This window comes from Nerophis lumbriciformis, linkage group LG33, assembly GCF_033978685.3.
Source record: "Nerophis lumbriciformis linkage group LG33, RoL_Nlum_v2.1, whole genome shotgun sequence".
Lineage (NCBI taxonomy): Eukaryota > Metazoa > Chordata > Actinopteri > Syngnathiformes > Syngnathidae > Nerophis > Nerophis lumbriciformis.
Window position 1 is genome coordinate 12,798,894 of NC_084580.2, and position 18,829 is coordinate 12,817,722.

Consider the following 18,829-nt stretch of genomic DNA (forward strand, 5'->3'; position numbering starts at 1 on the left):
GAGCACGAAGAGTCAATGAATGGTTCACAAAATGACTGTTTTGATAGTAAAGGTTGCCAAACCCTGACCTAGGCCCATGGAAAAGAAGCATTTGGATTCTAGGGCAGGGCAAAATGAGAAACTAGTTACCTATATTTGCATTTCTATAAATATTTGCACTAAAATATAATGGTTTCTTCTTGTGCCACCTCTCAACTGCTTGAAATATTTGCTAGTAATAAGCAGACGTTAAAGGAGACCTATGATGATTCTAATTTACATTTAAAAGGGAAGTGAAGTATATTTATATAGCGCTTTTCTCTAGTGACTCAAAGCGCTTTACATAGTGAAACCCAATATCTAAGTTACATTTAAACCAGTGTGGGTGGCACTGGGAGCAGGTGGGTAAAGTGTCTTGCCCAAGGACACAACAGCAGTGACTAGGATGGCGGAAGCGGGAATCGAACCTGGAACCCTCAAATTGCTGGTCTAGCTCAGGGGTTCTTAACCTTTTTGACCTCGGGGCCCAACTTTTTCATTAATTTTGAATGACTTACTGTTGGTTTTTAATCTTTTAGTCGTGGTCAAAAGTTTACATAATGTCATGGCTGTCTTGAGTTTCCAATAATTTCGACAACTCTTATTTTTTTTTGTGATAGAGTGATTGGAGCACATACTTGTTGGTCACAAAAAAACAGAACTTCCCTCCAGAAGGTCTTATCTTTGTCCATGTGATAGCAGATGAAACAAAAATTGAGCTGTTTGGCCACAATACCCAGCAATATGTTTGGAGGCGAAAAGGTGAGGCCTTTAATCCCAAGAACACCATGCCTACCGTCAAGCATGGTGGTGGTAGTATTATGCTCTGGGCCTGTTTTGCTGCCAATGGAACTGGTGCTTTACAGAGAGTAAATGGGACAATGAAAAAGGAGGATTACCTCCAAATTCTTCAGGACAACATTGGGCGCAGTTGGGTGTTCCAACAGAACAATGACCCCCAAACACACGTCAAAAGTGGTAAAGGAATGGCTAAATCAGGCTAGAATTAAGGTTTTAGAATGGCCTTCCAAAGTTCTGACTTAAATGTGTGGACAATGCTGAAGAAACAAGTCCATGTCAGAAAACCAACACATTTAGCTGAACTGCACCAACTTTGTCAAGAGGAGTGGTTAAAAAATTCAACCAGAAGCTTGTGGATGGCTACCAAAAGCGCCTTATTGCAGTGAGACTTGCCAAGGGACATGTAACCAAATATTAACATTGCTGTATGTATACTTTTGACCCAGCAGATTTGCTCACATTTTCAGTAGACCCATAATAAATTCATAAAAGAACCAAACTTCATGAATGTTTTTTGTGACCAACAAGTATGTGCTCCAATCACTCTATCACAAAAAAATAAGAGTTGTAGAAATGATTGGAAACTCAACACAGCCATGTTATGTTCTTTACAAGTGTATGTAAACTTTTGACCACGACTGTATGTATCCAACACACAAACCTCAGACTTAGGTCAGGCTGATTAAAAAATAAGCAAAATAAATACATTTACATATAATTATTTTTTGCTATAATAAATAAACTAAATTAACAATGAATAGGAAGAAGACACTCTTTATTGTCATTATATTTCAGCATAAACCCGTTCAAGATTAGACAAACATTGTGCAGGGGAGTCGATCTCAGACTGGGCTCTTGGTGGGAAGTCCAGACTGAGGCCAAGAAAAAAAAAACCTGATAGCCAATAAGCACATGCACATAAACTTGTCACACACAAACCACAAGACTTGAAACGGGGTTGGGGCAGCAGCTATCTTAATAGCCCCAACCCCGTTAGCCAATAAACACACATAAACTTGTCACACAGAAACCACAAGACTTGCAACGGGGTGGGAGCAGCAGCTACTAAGATAATAGCAGTCGCTATTAAGATAGCTGCTGCTATTTTAATGTGTTTCTTTATTAAACAGTCAATAAAATTAAAGTGCGAATGAAAATACCGCTCCATCACTTTAGTCCTAATTTTTGCGCTATAGAAACTTTAGCTCCAGACTTCTTCCTTTGTTGGAGATTGTCTTTACAACCACAAGTGGTGGAAAGTGGTATTACATCTGAGTACTGCTGCGGCCATACTTGCCAACCCTCCCGATTTTCCTGGGAGTCTCCCGAATTTCAGTGCCTCTCCCGAAAATCTCCCGGGGCAATCATTCTCCCGAATTTCTCCTGATTTTCACCCGGACAACAATATTAAGGGCGTGCCGTGATGGCACTGCCTTTAGCGTCCTCTACAACCTGTCGACGCGTCCGCTTTTTCACCATACAAACAGCGTGCCGGCCCAGTCACATGTTGTATGCGGCTTCTGCATACACACAAAAGTGACTGCAAGACATACTTGATCAACAGCCATACAGGTCACACTGAGGGTGGATGTATAAACAACTTTAACACTGTTACAAATATGCGCCACACTGTGAACCCACACCAAACAAGACTGACAAACACATTTCGGGAGAACATCCGCACCGTAACACAACATAAACACAACAGAACAAATACCCAGAATCCCTTGCATCCCTAACTCTTCCGGGCTACAATATACACCCCCTCTACCACCAAACCCTGCGCTCCCCCCCCCAAAAAAACCCTCAAACCCCCCCCCAATCTCCCGAATTCGAAGGTCTCAAGGTTGGCAAGTATGGTTACGGCCCATACGGACCCCGCTATTTTTTGGCAGCCCTCTAGGGGGCGCTGAACTTGTTAAAGAAAAAAAACAAAACTTAAGCACAGAGTCTATGTAAATAAGTGATTCATAGTCCAACAAGACCCACAATGCAATGCGTTCCCACATCACACTTTCAAGCCCTAAATATAGTATAAAGATTTATTGAGGTATCACTATGACACCATATAGAGGCAAACCTTGTCCGGTGTTGTACTCTGGCACTAACAGAGTAGGGGCGGTATAGCTCGGTTGGTAGAGAGGGCCGTGCCAGTAACTTGAGGGTTCCAGGTTCGATCCCTGCTTCCTCCATCCTAGTCACTGCCGTTGTGTCCTTGGGCAAGACACTTTACCCACCTGCTCCCAGTGCCACCCACACAGGTTTAAGTGTAACTTAGATATTGGGTTTCTCTATGTAAAAGCGCTTTGAGTCACTAGAGAAAAGCGCTATATAAATATAATTCACTTCACTACCGAATGTCAGTCTGCTGGTGTTGGAGTCAAGGAAGAACTCCCATTTCAAGTCCCAAGTAAAGCTCCAGCATGCTCCACTTTTTGACGTAATGCCAGGCTAAAAGCTTTTAAGCTGTGGTCAGAGGAGACACACATAACTGGATGCTATGTTTGGCAAAATATAAAAGTCACGGCCAAAAGCTGGTAGTATTTCACCCCTACTCCTCACATCTCGATGGGGCCTCATCCCCTTTTGCTGAATGTTTTTGTGTTGGTGCTATACGTGTAAATGTGCTGTCGACGGCGCCTAAACCTCATCAGTTTTTTTATTTATTTTCTGGGATGTTTGGCTTTCAGTTCCGGCCCTCACGTCCTCCCAGGGACTAAAATTGGTTTACTCTTATTTTGGTCATGTAAACAACTGCGCTGGGCGCACTGTGGGCTTTTATTGATGTGCATGATGGCTATGTGAAAATGACACAAACCCAAAGGGAAATCCACAGTGAGAGTGTTTTCACGTTCATAAGACAGTTTACATCAGGCCTGGGCAGTTATTTTGACTCGGGGGCCACATTTAGAGAAAAAAATGTGTCTGGGGGGCCGGTATATTTATTTTTAGGAACACTAATGTAAAACCTCACAATAATGTCTGATTGAATGCTAAAAACGTTATGACAGACGTAATGGAATGTTACATTTTTCTATGAACGATAAAACACTGAATATTGACAACATATGAATGTCACACCCCCTTTCGATCGACATATTTTACAATCAAGTGAAACGCAACAAAAATGCAACAAACAGTGAAATATGAACGTGAAGGGTACAAAATAAACCCACCTACAATCTGATATATCTGATATTTGCTTAATTTCCCCCAGGGATCAATAAAGTACTTTCTATTCTATTCCATTCTATATATCACTAAGCTTTAGAACTTAGTTGTGAAAATCTCCTTCCGCGTCTGTGGAAACGCTACCCGCCCACACTGCTTGGTGCCTCATCTGAGCTGCTGTGACGTAGATTACCATAGTATCTAATTAGATTACCATAGTAACTAATTTGATTACCAAAGTAACTGGTATATCATCCATAAGCGCAGATTCCAACCATTGAAATACTTGGTATAGTTGAAGACTTACGGTCATTAGAAAACATCACTGCACATCATAATGGCAGCTACACTTTCCATTTTAAAGATCTAAAAAAATTATTTGGGAATGTCCGGCGGGCCAGATTGAAAAGCTCAATGGGCCGCATGGGGCCCCCGGGCCTTAATTTGCCCAGGTCTGGTTTACATTGTATGTGGAGGAATTACACTACTGAATACATGTCTGCTCTTTTTCTCATGAGCTTGGAAAGGTTTGCTGACTTGATCCTGCAACTCTTACCTTATTACACTGCAAAAACTGAAATCTAAGTAAGATTAAATATCTCAAATAAGGGTGATATTTGCTTATTTTCTGTCTGATAAGATCATTCTTCTCACTTAGCAGATTTTATGTTAGAGTCTTTTAATTGTTTTAAGTGTTTTGGTCCTAAATGATCTCAGTAATAATAATAATAATAATAATACATTTTATTTATAAGGCGCCTTTCTGGGCACTCAAGGACACCGTACAAAATCAAAACAATAAAATCAAATTGGATAAAAAACAACAACAACAGTAAGATATTACTGAGATTTGATGACCTATATTGAGTAAAACATGCTTGAAACTAGAATATCAAGTGTTGCAAAGCTGTGTCATCAACACTCACAAGTATAAAACTACTTTTTTAAAGTAATAATTTCTTATTTCAAGCATGAAAAAAAAAATCATGACTTTGACACAATTGTGTCTCATAATTAAAACAGATGACAGCCAAATGGACTTTGTGTCATGACTTGGTCTTGGGTGTTAGCTTTTCCGGGATGCAACGGAAAGTTGGCTCGGGCGAGACGGGAATGTAAGCACATTTTTATTTAAAGACTATAACTACAAAAAAAGGAAGTAAACAAAAGGCGCGCACAATGGCGGAGAACAAACTATGAAACCAAAAAGACTATAAACATGGAACAAAAACTTACTTGGCTTGGACAAAAATAGTAGCATGAAGGATGGACATGGAAAGAAGTGTCAGGAATGTACAGAGCATAAATGTACTAAATAAACTGAAAACAATGAACTTAAATACTACAGACACGATTAACGAAAACAGGTGCGTGACTCAAAACGTGAAACAGGTGCGTAACGTGACAGGTGAAAACTAATGGTTGCTATGGTGACAAAAAAAAACAAAAGTGCACAAAAAGTCCAAAAACAAAACCGAACATGACTAAAATAAAACATGATCACACAGACATGACACTTTGCTGTTTTATTTTCAATGAAACAATAGAAAATACGTACTCATATAGTAGTACAGTTGGCACAGTACTGTAAACTGACAGTTAATATTTAAACATTTAACATTTCTAACAATTTTGAACAGAAATAGTTCATGCACATTCAGATGAATTCTTCAAAATTACAATTAAATTTTTTTTGGCCGGGCTGTATATATGCGCACTAATTGACTGAAAGAGCACATACTTGGCGCGATGATGTCCTGTTGTTGATGGAAAAATGCATTTTTAGACCATATGATTTGCCTGAACGGCTAGGAGACCCCGAGAGTAACAAGCGGTTGCCTTGTTGCCTTTCCATTAAGAACAATAAATTAGTTTTTAGTATAAGTTTGCTGGTTTCAAGAAATGTAATGCCGAGCGCATATAATTATGTCAAGATAATGGCACTAGCATTTACTTAATTGAAGAATATTTTTCAACATATTGAGTAAAAAGGTCTAATTTTTTTTTTCTACCAAGAAAAGTGCACTTGTTATTAGTGAGAATATACTTATTTTAAGGTATTTTTGTGTTCATTGAAGTTAGCTAATTTTACTTGTTTTGGAAAGTCTTGACAAGCCAAATTTTCTTGTTCTATTGGCAGATCATTTTGCTTAGTTCAAATAAAATACCCCTTATTTTTGTAATTTTTTTTCTTGTTTTTGAACACTGACTTTTTGCAGTGTAAGCTGTTGCTTGGTTTTGCTTTGCTTCTCTTTTCAAATGTCATGGTGACTGTCAAACTACCAGCAGGGGATAATTCTACTTTTTATTCCCCTCAGGGTAGCCAAAGCCATGAAACTGTCGCTGTATGAGACTCCTACTGGTTGGAGGTACTTTGGCAATCTGATGGACTCCGGACGTTGTTCCATCTGCGGCGAGGAGAGTTTCGGGACAGGTAGCGACCACGTCAGCATTGCACCTTCACTCACTCGGCAACACATTGCAAAAAAGTTGGCACGGGGGCATGTTCACCACTGTGTTACATGGCCTTTCCTTTTAACAACACCAATTTTTGAAGCTTTTCAGGTGGAATTATTTCCCATTTTTGCTTGATGTACAGCTTAAGTTGTTCAACAGTCCGTTGTGGTATTTTAGGCTTCATAATGCGGCACACAATTTCAATGGGAGACAGGTCTGGACTACAGACAGGCCAGTTTAGTACCCGCACTCTTTTACTATGAAGTCACGCTGTTGTAACACGTGGTTTGGCATTGTCTTGCTGAAATAAGCAGGGGCGTCCATGATAACGTTGCTTGGATGGCAACATATGTTGCTCCAAAACCTGTATGTACCTTTCAACCTAAATGGTGCCTTCACAGATGTGTAAGTTACCCATGCCTTGGGCACTAATACACCCCCATACCATCACAGATGCTGCCTTTTCAACTTTGCACCTTTAACAGTCCGGATGGTTCTTTTCCTCTTTGGTCCGGATGACACGACGTCCACAGTTTCCAAAAACAATTTGAAATGTGGCCTTGTCAGACCACAGAACACTTTTCCACTTTGCATCAGTCCATCTTAGATGAGCTCAGGCCCAGCGAAGCCAGCGGCGTTTCTGGGTGTTGTTGATAAATGGCTTTCGCTTTGCATAGTAGAATTTTAACTTGCACTTACAGATGTAGCGACAAACTGTAGTTACTGACAGTGGTTTTCTTAAGTGTTCCTGAGCCCATGTGGTGATATCCTTTACACACTGATGTCGCTTTTTGATGCAGTACCACCTGAGGGATCGAAGGTCCATAATATCATCGTTTACGTGCAGTGATTTCTCTCGATTCTCTGAACCTTTTGATGATATTACGGACCGTAGATGGTGAAATCCCTAAATTCCTTGCAAAAGCTCGTTGAGAAATGTTGTTCTTAAACTGTTCGACAACTTGCTCACGCATTTGTTCACAAAGAGGTGACCCCTCGCCCCATCCTTGTTTGTGAATGACTGAGCATTTCATGGAAGCTGCTTTTATACCCAATCATGGCACCCACCTGTTCCCAATTAGCCTGTTCACCAGTGGGATGTTCCAAATAAGTGTTTGATGAGCATTCTTTAACTTTCTCAGTCTTTTTGCCACTTGTGCCAGCTTTTTTGGAACATGTTGCAGGCATTAAATTCCAAATGAGCTAATATTTGCAAAAAATAACAAAGTTTAACAGTTCGAACGTTAAGTATCTTATCAGTGGCCTAGTGGTTAGAGTGTCCGCCCTGAGATCGGTAGGTTGTGAGTTCAAACCCCGACCGAGTCATACCAAAGACTATAAAAAAATGGGACCCATTACCTCCCTGCTTGGCACTCAGCATCAAGGGTTGGAATTGGGGGTTAAATCACCAAAAATGATTCCCGGGCGCGGCACAGCTGCTGCCCACTGCTCCCCTCACCTCCCAGGGGGTGATCAAGGGGATGGGTCAAATGCAGAGGACAAATTTCACCACACCTAGTGTGTGTGACAATCATTGGGACTTTAACTTTAACTTTAACTTTAACTTTGCAGTCTATTCAATTGAATATAAGTTGAAATGGATTTTCAAATCATTGTATTCTGTTTTTATTTACCATTTACCCAACGTGCCAACTTCACTGGTTTTGGGTTTTGTACAAACATTGAAAAAAAAGGAGTGTGTGTGTGTAGAATAGGGACTCACTATGCTGGTAGTTGTTGTCGCGCTATCACTTGATGTCTGTGCTGGCCGACTGTTGTTGATACAACCGGTACTTTTCAGAGGCGGTATAGTACCGAATATGATACATAAGTATCGCGGTACTATACTAATACCTGTATACCGTACAATCCTAGTAGTATATTACTATATGATGAATAGTAAAGTGATAAAATCAATATTTGTATTTTTACAAAATCCTTTTTTGGGGCACTTTGTTATGGTTTCCAAATTCAGGGAATAATCCCCTGGACACGGCAGGACTTTGAGGGTAACAACCAAAGGATTTAAATGAGAAATAGATTGTCATTTTTACTTCTGTTTAGTTATTGTCTACTATCAACTTTGTTTTGTTCAAACTGTAATAAACAAGAACAGGGAAACAGGTCAGGTTGTCAGGAATTGTTGGTGACGAACCCCAAGATGCAGCGATGGCATGGCTTGTTGCAGGAAAACATGATTTTAATGTCCATAATGCAGGGAAAACAGGAAAACAGGTGACAGTACACAGGAACCAGGAACCAGGCAACAGGATACAAAGAAAACTGGAGCCAGCAAACAGTCTACAGCAGGGGTGTCAAACTCAAATACAGAGTGGGCCAAAATTTCAAACTGAACAAAGCCGCGGGCCAAGGTTCAACAAATTAACCTTTTAATAGGGACCCAAACAAGTTTTGCATTGAATATTGAACAAGCAAGGCTTATATAACTTTATAGTGACATGCAAAATTGAGTTTCAAATAATAATAATAATAATAATAATAATAAAAAAATATCAATAGCATATCAAATACAATTTGAATAAAAATGTAACGCCTTTTTTCTATTTGCAGCCTTCTGAGGTAAATATCGACATTAACTTTTTCCACAGGCTAATCATAAATTTGAAGATAAAATAACAATAATAAATGAATCAAACATCCAAGCCTTGAAGTAGCAATAGAAAGTGCATGAATAAGACGTTAATTATTGCTCAACTTGCTACACTGATTTGCTTTAACACTGAATGTGGAACAAGCAACGCTTATATAACTTAATAGTGCAAAATCAACTTTCAAAAAACCAACGAAAAAACATCAAATTTAAATAAAAAATAAAATGCCTCTTTTCTATTTGCGGCTTTCTGAGGTAAATATCAACATTTGGTGGTAGCGGGGGTGTATATTGTAGCGTCCCGGAAGAGTTAGTGCTGCAGGGGGTTCTGGGTATTTGTTCTGTTGTGTTTATGTTGTGTTACGGTGCGGATGCTCTCCCGATATGTGTTTGTCATTCTTGTTTGGTGTGGGTTCACAGTGTGGCGCATATTTGTAACAGTGTTAAAGTTGTTTATACAGCCACCCTCAGTGTGACCTGTATGGCTGTTGACCAAGTATGCCTTGCATTCACTTATGTGTGTGTAAAAGCTGCATATATTATGTGACTGGGCCGGCACGCTGTTTGTATGGAGGAAAAGCGGACGTGACGACAGGTTGTAGAGGACGCTGAAGGCAGTGCCTTAAAGGCACACCCCCAATAATGTTATCTGGGTGGAAATTGGGAGAAATTCGGGAAAATGGTTGCCCCGGGAGATTTTTGGGAGGGGCACTGAAATTCGGGAGTCTGCCGGGAAAATCGGGAGGGTTGGCAAGTACGAGTATTAGAGGTGAATGCGGTGTTACAGCGCCACCGCTGCTGTATAATACCGTCGGGCCAGCTCTAATGTTAATTTGATATTGCTTCAAAGGCCAAATGAAATTACACGGCGGACCAAATTTGGCCCGCGGGCCAGAGTTTGACACGCATGGTCTACAGCATACAATACTCCAGCCCTGACTGGAGGGCGAGGCGTGTATATATAGTGGCCTGATTGGCACTTGCCACCAGGTGTGCCAGACTGCCAATCAGGGACAGGTGAGGGGAAACAAGCGCTAAGGGAGACGTGCAGGAACTGGAACCAAAATAAGAGCGCTGACAGGAAATACAAAAAACCACAGAGGAAAAACCAAAACATAACCAAACTGTCAGTGACAAGCCTGACACAGGTATTGTGTTGATATTGTTACAGTGCCGTCTAGTGTTTAAAGTTCAAGTTAAAGTTAAAGTACCAATGATTGTCACACACACACTAGGTGTGGCGAAATTATTCTCTGCATTTGACCCATCACTCTTGATCACCCCCTGGGAGGTGAGGGGAGCAGTGGGCAGCAGCGGTGGCTGCGCCCGGGAATCATTTTGGTGATTTAACCAAATTTACAATTAATACACGTAATCGCGTCGACCGATCTCATTCATAGACAATCTGTATCTAATTATCTAATTTCCCCTCGGGCATTAATAAAGTACTATCTAATCTAATCGTATAATCTGTATCATTAACAATCGGCAGCATAAAACCCCGATTGGCACACTCACACTGCAAAAAGTCAGTGTTCAAAAACAATTTAAAAACATTTTTAAAAATGAGGGGTATTTTACTTGAACTAAGGAAAATTATCTGCCAATAGAACAAGAAAATTTGGCTTGTCAAGACTTTGCAAAACAAGTAAAATTAGCTAACCTCCATGTAACCCAAAAATACCTTAAAATAAGTATATTCTCACTAATAACAAGTGCACTTTTCTTGATAGAAAAAACAAATATGAGACCTTTTTCTCAATATGTTGAAAAATATTCTTAAATGAAGTAAATGCTAGTGCCATTATCTTGACATAATGATATGCGCTCGGCATTACATTTCTTGAAACCAGCAAACTTATACTAAAAACTAGTTTATTTTTCTTAATGGAAAGGCAACAAGGCAACCGCTTGTTACTCTCGGGGTCTCCTAGCCGCTCAGGCAAATCATATGGTCTGAAAATGCATTTTTCCATCCATAACATGACATCATCGCGCCAAGTGCGTGCTCCTTCAGTCAATTAGTGCGTGAGGAATATATATATATATATATATATATATATATATATATATATATATATATATATATATATATATATATATAGCCAATTTTTTTAATTGTAATTTTGAATAATTTACCTGAATGTGCATGAACGATTTCTGTTCAAAATAGTTTGAAATGTCACATGTTAAATGTTTAAATATTAACTGTCCGTTTACAGTACTGTGCCTACTGTACTACTATATGAGTACGTATTTTCTCCTGTTTCATTGAAAATAAAACAGCAAAGTCCATTTGGCTGTCATCTGTTTTAATTATGAGACACAATTGTGTCAAAGTCATGATTTTTTTTTCATGCGTGAAATAAGAAATTCTTACTTTGAAAAAACAGTTTTATACTCGTGAGTAGAGATGTCCGATAATATCGGCCTGCCGATATTATCGGCCGATAAATGCTTTAAAATGTAATATCGAAAATGATTGGTATGGTTTTTTTTATTATTGGTATCGTTTTTTGTTTTTTGTTTTTATTTTTTTTTATAAATCAACACAAAAAACACAAGATATACTTACAATTAGTGCACCAACCCAAAAAACCTCCCTCCCCCATTCACACTCATTCACACAAAGGGTTGTTTCTTTCTGTTATTAATATTCTGGTTCCAACATTATATATCAATATATATCAATACAGTCTGCAGGGGATACAGTCCGTAAGCACACATGATTGTGCGTGCTGCTGGTCCACAAATAGTACTAACCTTTAACAGTTAATTTTACACATTTTCATTAATTACTAGTTTCTATGTAACTGTTTTTATATTGTTTTACTTTCTTTTTTATTCAAGAAAATGTTTTTAATTTATTTATCTTATTTTATTTTATGAATTTTTAAAAAAAGGACCTTATCTTTACCATACCTGGTTGTCCAAATTAGGCATAATAATGTGTTAATTCCACGACTGTATATATCGGTATCGGTTGATATCGGTATCGGTAATTAAGAGTTGGACAATATCGGAATATCGGATATCGGCAAAAAGCCATTATCGGACATCCCTACTCGTGAGTGTTGATGACACAGCTTTGCAACAGTTGATGTTCTAGTTTCAAGCATGTTTTACTTCATATAGGTCATAAAATCTCAGCAACAAGCTGTAATATCTTACTGAGATAATTTAGGACCAAAGCACTTAAAACAAGTAAAACACTCTAACATTAAATCTGCTTAGTGAGAAGAATTATCTTATCAGACATAAAATAAGCAAATATCACCCTTATTTGAGATATTCAATCTTACTTAGATTTCAGTTTTTGCAGTGCATACAGCACAGTGCTTAAGTTTCTCTATAATATTAACTAAATCATCATTACAATATTTGTTTTAAAATGTTTTTACCTTAGTTTGGCTGCCGGCTTACTTATTTCCTAGACTCCCCACATGGAGTAAAACATGTTTATGACTGACTCCAAAGAAGACCAAAGGGGAAAAAAATACAACTGAAACCAAATCCTCTCCCCCCTTCTTGTTCACACACACACACACACACACACACACACACACACACACACACACACACACACACACACACACACACTGCCCACTCGCTCTTTCTCAGGCTGGAGCGCATCCCGACTGTCATGTAATAGATGAGGGCCGAGACCCCGGCTGCATGTGTAAATAATCCCCATTCTTCTGCTATAAAAGGAGACTCTTTGAATGGCTGCAACATGCAGACGGCACATGTCGCTGCTGGTGTCTGGTACACATGTTCCCCCCCCCCTGCTTCTACACGGGATAAACACGACTTAAAAGTGTCTGAGAGATGTAAGGAGAATTGGTAGCGGAGAGCTAACATGAGTGCAGGGAGCAGAGAAGTGAAAGGAGGTCTCTCTGCAGAGCACATGAGCTGTCTACCCTTTTAAGGCCAAAAAGCTTTGCAGAGGAGAGCTTTGCTGTAAATCATCTCAGCTGTGCACCACTTTTACTCTTCACTCCTAATATCGGCGCTGTTTTGCAACTAGGTTTATATTATTATTGTGTATGGTTGTCCAAGCAAAGCCAAATGAATAGCCTAAAGGCTTTTTTGTGTGGTAATAGGATCTGATTCATTATGTGAGCCCGGACAAGGGCCGGTTCAAAGCAGGCATATACAGTACAGGCCATAAGTTTGGACACACCTTCTCATTCAATTTTCTTTATTTTCATGACAATTTACATTGTAGATTGTCACTGAAGGCATCAAAACTATGAATGAACACATGTGGAGTTATGTACTTAACAACATGTTGCATATTTTTGTTTTTTGCCATAAAAACGGGGTTTTCTTCAACAAAAATTGCATAAAACATAAACAAAATTAAAGCTGCAAGCAGCGATGGACGGGACCGACTTTGAGGGCTCATAAAATCCAAACCGGAGCAGTAATTAAAACTTTTTCATCAAATTTTAACCAGAAGGGTTCAATCTCTCTCCTGTGCTAATTTGAAGCCAACACGACAAACGCGCTCGGAGGAGATCCATCCATCCATCCATTTCCTACCGCTTATTCCCTTCGGGGTCGCGAGGGGCGCTGGAGCCTATCTCAGCTACAATTGGGTGGAAGGCGGTGTACACCCTGGACAAGTCGCCACCTCATCGCAGGGCCAACACAGATAGACAGACAACATTCACACTCACATTCACACAATAGGGCATGTGTTTGGAGGTGGGAGGAAGCCGGAGTGCCCGGAGGGAACCCACGCAGTCACGGGAAGAACATGCAAACTCCACACAGAAAGATCCCGAGGTGACTGTTTTTACACAACTTTTGTTTTGAAGGGGGAATTGCAAACTTCCTGTTGATTTTTGCTGGGGGTTGTCAGTGAAATATAGGTCTAAGTGAGACCTACATAGGGGTTTTTGTTTCATGTCTCTACGACATTCCTACTGGGAGTTACAGGTAGTTTTGTCTGTGTTTTCTTCCTAGGGAGCAGTAGAGCGCAATTTTGAGTTTTGGGGTTTGGTTTTTTGATTAGATCGCAATTTTTGCCAGTCTGATGTGTGTGTCCAATTTGGTGAGTTTTGAAGCATGTTAAGGGGGTCAAATTACAGCTCAAAGAGGCGGCGGTATAATAATAAAACGCTGGAAATTCAATAGGGTCCTCTGTCCCAAAGGGACTCGGTCCCTAATAAAACCATAGACAGAAAGATGTGAAGTTTATCTAAAATAAAATATATGATTTATTTTTACTGTTTTTATGACTGAGACACTTCTGCGTCCCAGGACCAAACTTGAGGGGAGCCCTAAAGGTTAAAAAAATATACAGTACAGGCCAAAAGTTTGGACACACCTTCTCCTCATTCAATGCGTTTTCTTTATTTTCATGACTATTTACATTGTAGATTGTCACTGAAGGCATCACAACTATGAATGAACACATGTGGGGTTATGTACTTAACAACATGTTGCATATTTTAGTTTTTGCCATAAAAACGGGGTTTTCTTCAACAAAAACTGCATAAACAAAATAAAACCATAGAAAAACTTCTGGGTCCCAGGACCAAACTTGAGGGGAGCCCTAAAGGTTGAAAAAAATATACAGTGCAAGGCCAAAAGTTTGGACACACCTTCTCCTCATTAAATTTTCTTTATTTTCATGACTATTTACATAAGAGGTGCTCATTACGTCGATCGCGATCTACCGGTCGATCTCGGAGGGTGTGTCAGTCGATCACCAGCCAGGCATTAAAAAAATAGTCCTAAAAATGAGCGATCATAAATCTTCACTATGACGTCACTTTCGTCACTCTATTGACATTCACGGCACCCGAGGGTCTTCTGAGATGACGCTGGCTGCTGCCAGCTCATTAAAATTACCGACTGGAAGGCGAGAAACACTTTATTTCAACAGACTCTGGCGCCGTACCTGTCGTCAAAACTCCAAAGACCGACTGCACAGTTGCACAATAAAAGCTCTGCTTCATCCTGCCTGCGCTACCAAAATAAGAGTCTCAGAAAGCTGGCGTGCACAAGCTAGCAAGCTCCGGAGTTTGCCGACAATGTATTTCTTGTAAAGTGTATACAAAGGAGTACGGAAGCTGGACAAATAAGATGCCAAAAACCAACCACTTTCATGTGATATTGGACAGAAAGGAGGACTTTTTTTCTCCTCCATTCGAAAATGCGGACATTATCATCACCACTGTCTGATTCCAATCAATGCAAGTCATCACAATCAGGTAATACACCAACTTATATTCTTGTCTTCATGAAAGAAAGGAATCTATATGTGTTAAACATGCTTGTATTATCTTTAACCACCTTTAACTTGTTAACAATATTAACTATATGTGTTAAACATGCTTGTATTATCTTTAACCACCTTTAAGTTATTAACTATATGTGTTAAACATGCTTGTTTTATCTTTAACCACCTTTTAACTTGTTAACAATATTAACTATATGTGTTAAACATGCTTGCATTATCTTTAAACACCTTTAACTTGTTAACAATATTAACTATATGTATTAAACATACTTGTATTATCATTAAACACCTTTAATGTATTAACAATATTAACTATATGTGTTAAACATGCTTGCATTATCATTAAACACCTTTAACTTGTTAACAAAAACATATATTTCATAAATAAGTAAATATAAATTATATATATGAATGAGGTAGATCCCTACGACTTGATCAATTGAAAAGTAGCTCGCCTGCAGAAAAAGTGTGAGCACCCCTGATTTACATTGTAGACTGTCACTGAAGGCATCAAAACTATGAATGAACACATGTGGGGTTATGTACTTAACAACATGTTGCATATTTTAGTTTTTGCCATAAAAACGGGGTTTTCTTCAACAAAAATTGCATAAAACATAAACAAAATAAAACTACAGACAGAAAGAATGATTTGATTAACGTGAACCCCGACTTAAACAAGTTGAAAAACTTATTGGGGTGCTACCATTTAGTGGTCAATTGTACGGAATATGTACTGTACTGTGCAATCTGCTAATAAAAGTTTCAATCAATCAATCATATCTGAAGTTTATCTAGAGATTTAAGCGTTGACAAAAAATCAAATATATGATTTATTTTTAAGTTTTTTATGACTGAGACACTTTTAGGTCCCAGGACCAAATTTGAGGGGAGCCCTAAAGGGTAAAAAAATATATACAGTTCAGGCCAAAAGTTTGGACACACCTTTTCCTCATTCAATGCGTTTTCTTTATTTTCATGACTATTTACATTGTAGATTGTCACTGAAGGCATCAAAACTATGAATGAACACATGTGGAGTTAACAAAAAAAGGTGAAATAACTGAAAACATGTTTTGTATTCTAGTTTCTTCAAAATAGCCAACCTTTGCTCTGATTACGGCTTTGCACACTCTTGGCATTCTCCCGATGAGCTTCAAGCACACCTGTGAAGTGAAAACCATTTCAGGTGACTACTTCTTGAAGCTCATCGAGAGCATGCCAAGATGGTCTGGAGTAACAGGCCGTGACGCATTCGAGTGGATCTCCCCTCCGCTCATTGCCGTCTTTACCAACAAGACTCCCCAATAGAGGTAAAGGTAATGTTAAGTATTCATTTAGCCTTTTCATTCACCATTTATATGTATTTCACATTGTTTCCCTTGCGTAAAACTACCATTATTGTCAAAAAAATGTGTCTTCTGTTAACATTTTCGGGGGTCTGGAATAAATTAATTAGATTGGCATTATTTCTTGTGGAAAAAAAAAATCCGGTTTTCGTAGAGTTTTGTTTTTGTTTCATCTTTTGTAACGGACTACTAACAATAAACCGTGTACCACTGTACTTCTTATTTCCTTCTTCTTTTGAACTTTTGCTGCCACCTAGACTCATGCCGTCCAAAGCTTGTTGGTCTAAAGCAGGAATGTTAAACTATTCTGTTTTGGAGGCCACATTTCAAGAAAACTCACGCCTGGCGGGCCAGACTTTGCCCTTCTCTATTAGTCTTATTTCGTATATTCCGGAGAACCTTCATCCTCTGTTCTTTTTGAGGCACCTTCTGAATAACAGCACTCCAGTGTTTTTTTAATCTGCCGCAAAAATGTGAGTCCCTCAAACCTTTTCAAATTGAACTCACGGGCCACCAGTTAAATGCCCCTCTCTACCTCAAATAGCTACTCACCCCCAAATCCTCCACACGACACCGGACAGGCTAACCTCCTCCATCCTCCGAGGACAAAGCTACGAACAATGGGGGACCGGGCTTTCTGCTCCGCCGCTCCCAGTCTGTGGAACGTTCTCCCTGACCACCTGAGGGCACCACAGACTGTGGATGCTTTTAAAAAAGGCTTAAAACCCTTCTTTAAAAAAAAAAAAAAAAAAAAAAAAGCCTTTTTTTAGATATATGCATACTAGTTTTAGCTATTTGGCTGTTCTAGTTTTTATTTTTGTTTATTTTTTATTATCTTTTTATTTTTATTTCTTTTATTTTTTTTATTTTTTAATACACTGTAGCACTTTGAGGTTGTTTACTCAATGTAAAGTGCTTTTTACAAATAAAATCTATTATTATTACTATTATTATTAACCCAAATGATGAAAAAGAGAAATGGAACCTTGGGGAACACCACAAGTATAACTAAAGTAGTTGAACAAATGACTAGTAACTGCATCTGAAGTAAACAAGCAACAGCAACACTTTATTAACATGAATCACAATACCAAAAAAATGTGTAACTGCCGTAAAGGAGAGAACCTATAGGGGTGCCTTCAGAAACGCCTCAGTTATCTAAATCACAAGTTCAAAGACCAGTGTTCTATGTTTGCTAGCAATGTTGAAATGTCAATGCAAGCATCTTCCAATGTGTTTAGAGTGGTCCAAGTTCTTATACAACAGAAGCTTCCTAGCATGTTTAGACATTTTTTGTCTCCCAAGTTTTTAACTGAACCCGGGGCTTTTATGGTGTCATTCCCGGGCCTGATTTGGCCCCTAGTTGAATAGCCTTGGTCTAGGGCAGGGGTCTGCCACTTGCGGCTCTGTAGCGCCGCCCTAGTAGCTCCCTGAAGCTTTTTCAAACATGTATGAAATTAGACAAAGACGGGGGGAAAAATATATATATATATTTTTTGATATGGTTTCTGTAGGAGGACAACATGACAGAAACCTTCCTAATTGTTAGAAATACCACTGTTTATATTAAAAAATGTTTCACTGATGAGAGTATTTGGCAAGCACCGTTTTGTCCTACTAATTTTGGCAGTCCTTGAACTCACCGTAGTTTGTTTACATGTATAACTTTCTTCAATGATGCCAGTGAAAGACAAAGAGGAGGACAACGTGACACAAACCTTCCTATTTGTTAGCAATCCTACTCTTTATATCAGGGCCGGCCCGTGGCATAGGCCGTATAGGCAAATGCTAAGGGCGCCGTCCATCAGGGGGCGCCACGCCAGTGCCACAAATGTTGGAGGAAAAAAAAAAAAAAAAAAAAAAGTTGATACTATTATTTCTAAATACAAAAAAATAATCCCACGTTAATTAAAATGCAAAGTAAAACCTATTTAATAGAAATATTATTTGTTACAACATTACGCCCCCCCCCACCCCCGCACGGTGCGCCCCCTCCCTTCCCGTATCATGACTCTTTTTGGACGTCACCACATCAAAAAATCAACACATGTCAAAACGGCCAAAACTGTCAGGTGCCCAGGGAAGAAAAAAGAGAAAAGAAGAGAAGGAGAAACAAGAAAAGACAGAGGTAGCAGGTAGGTAACGTTAGCCTACATGAAATTATTTGTC

At 39.1% G+C, this 18,829-nt stretch overlaps 1 protein-coding gene across 1 annotated transcript in view; it reads left to right on the top strand.

Annotated features, from left to right (window-relative positions):
- The window catches only part of pgm5 (phosphoglucomutase 5), a 70,199-nt gene that overhangs the window by 30,926 nt on the left and 20,444 nt on the right, over nucleotides 1-18,829 (top strand). The window contains exon 7 of the mRNA XM_061928995.1: nucleotides 6,309-6,424. Within this exon, the coding sequence (XP_061784979.1) occupies nucleotides 6,309-6,424 (116 nt within the window). The remainder of the gene's footprint in view (nucleotides 1-6,308; nucleotides 6,425-18,829) is intronic.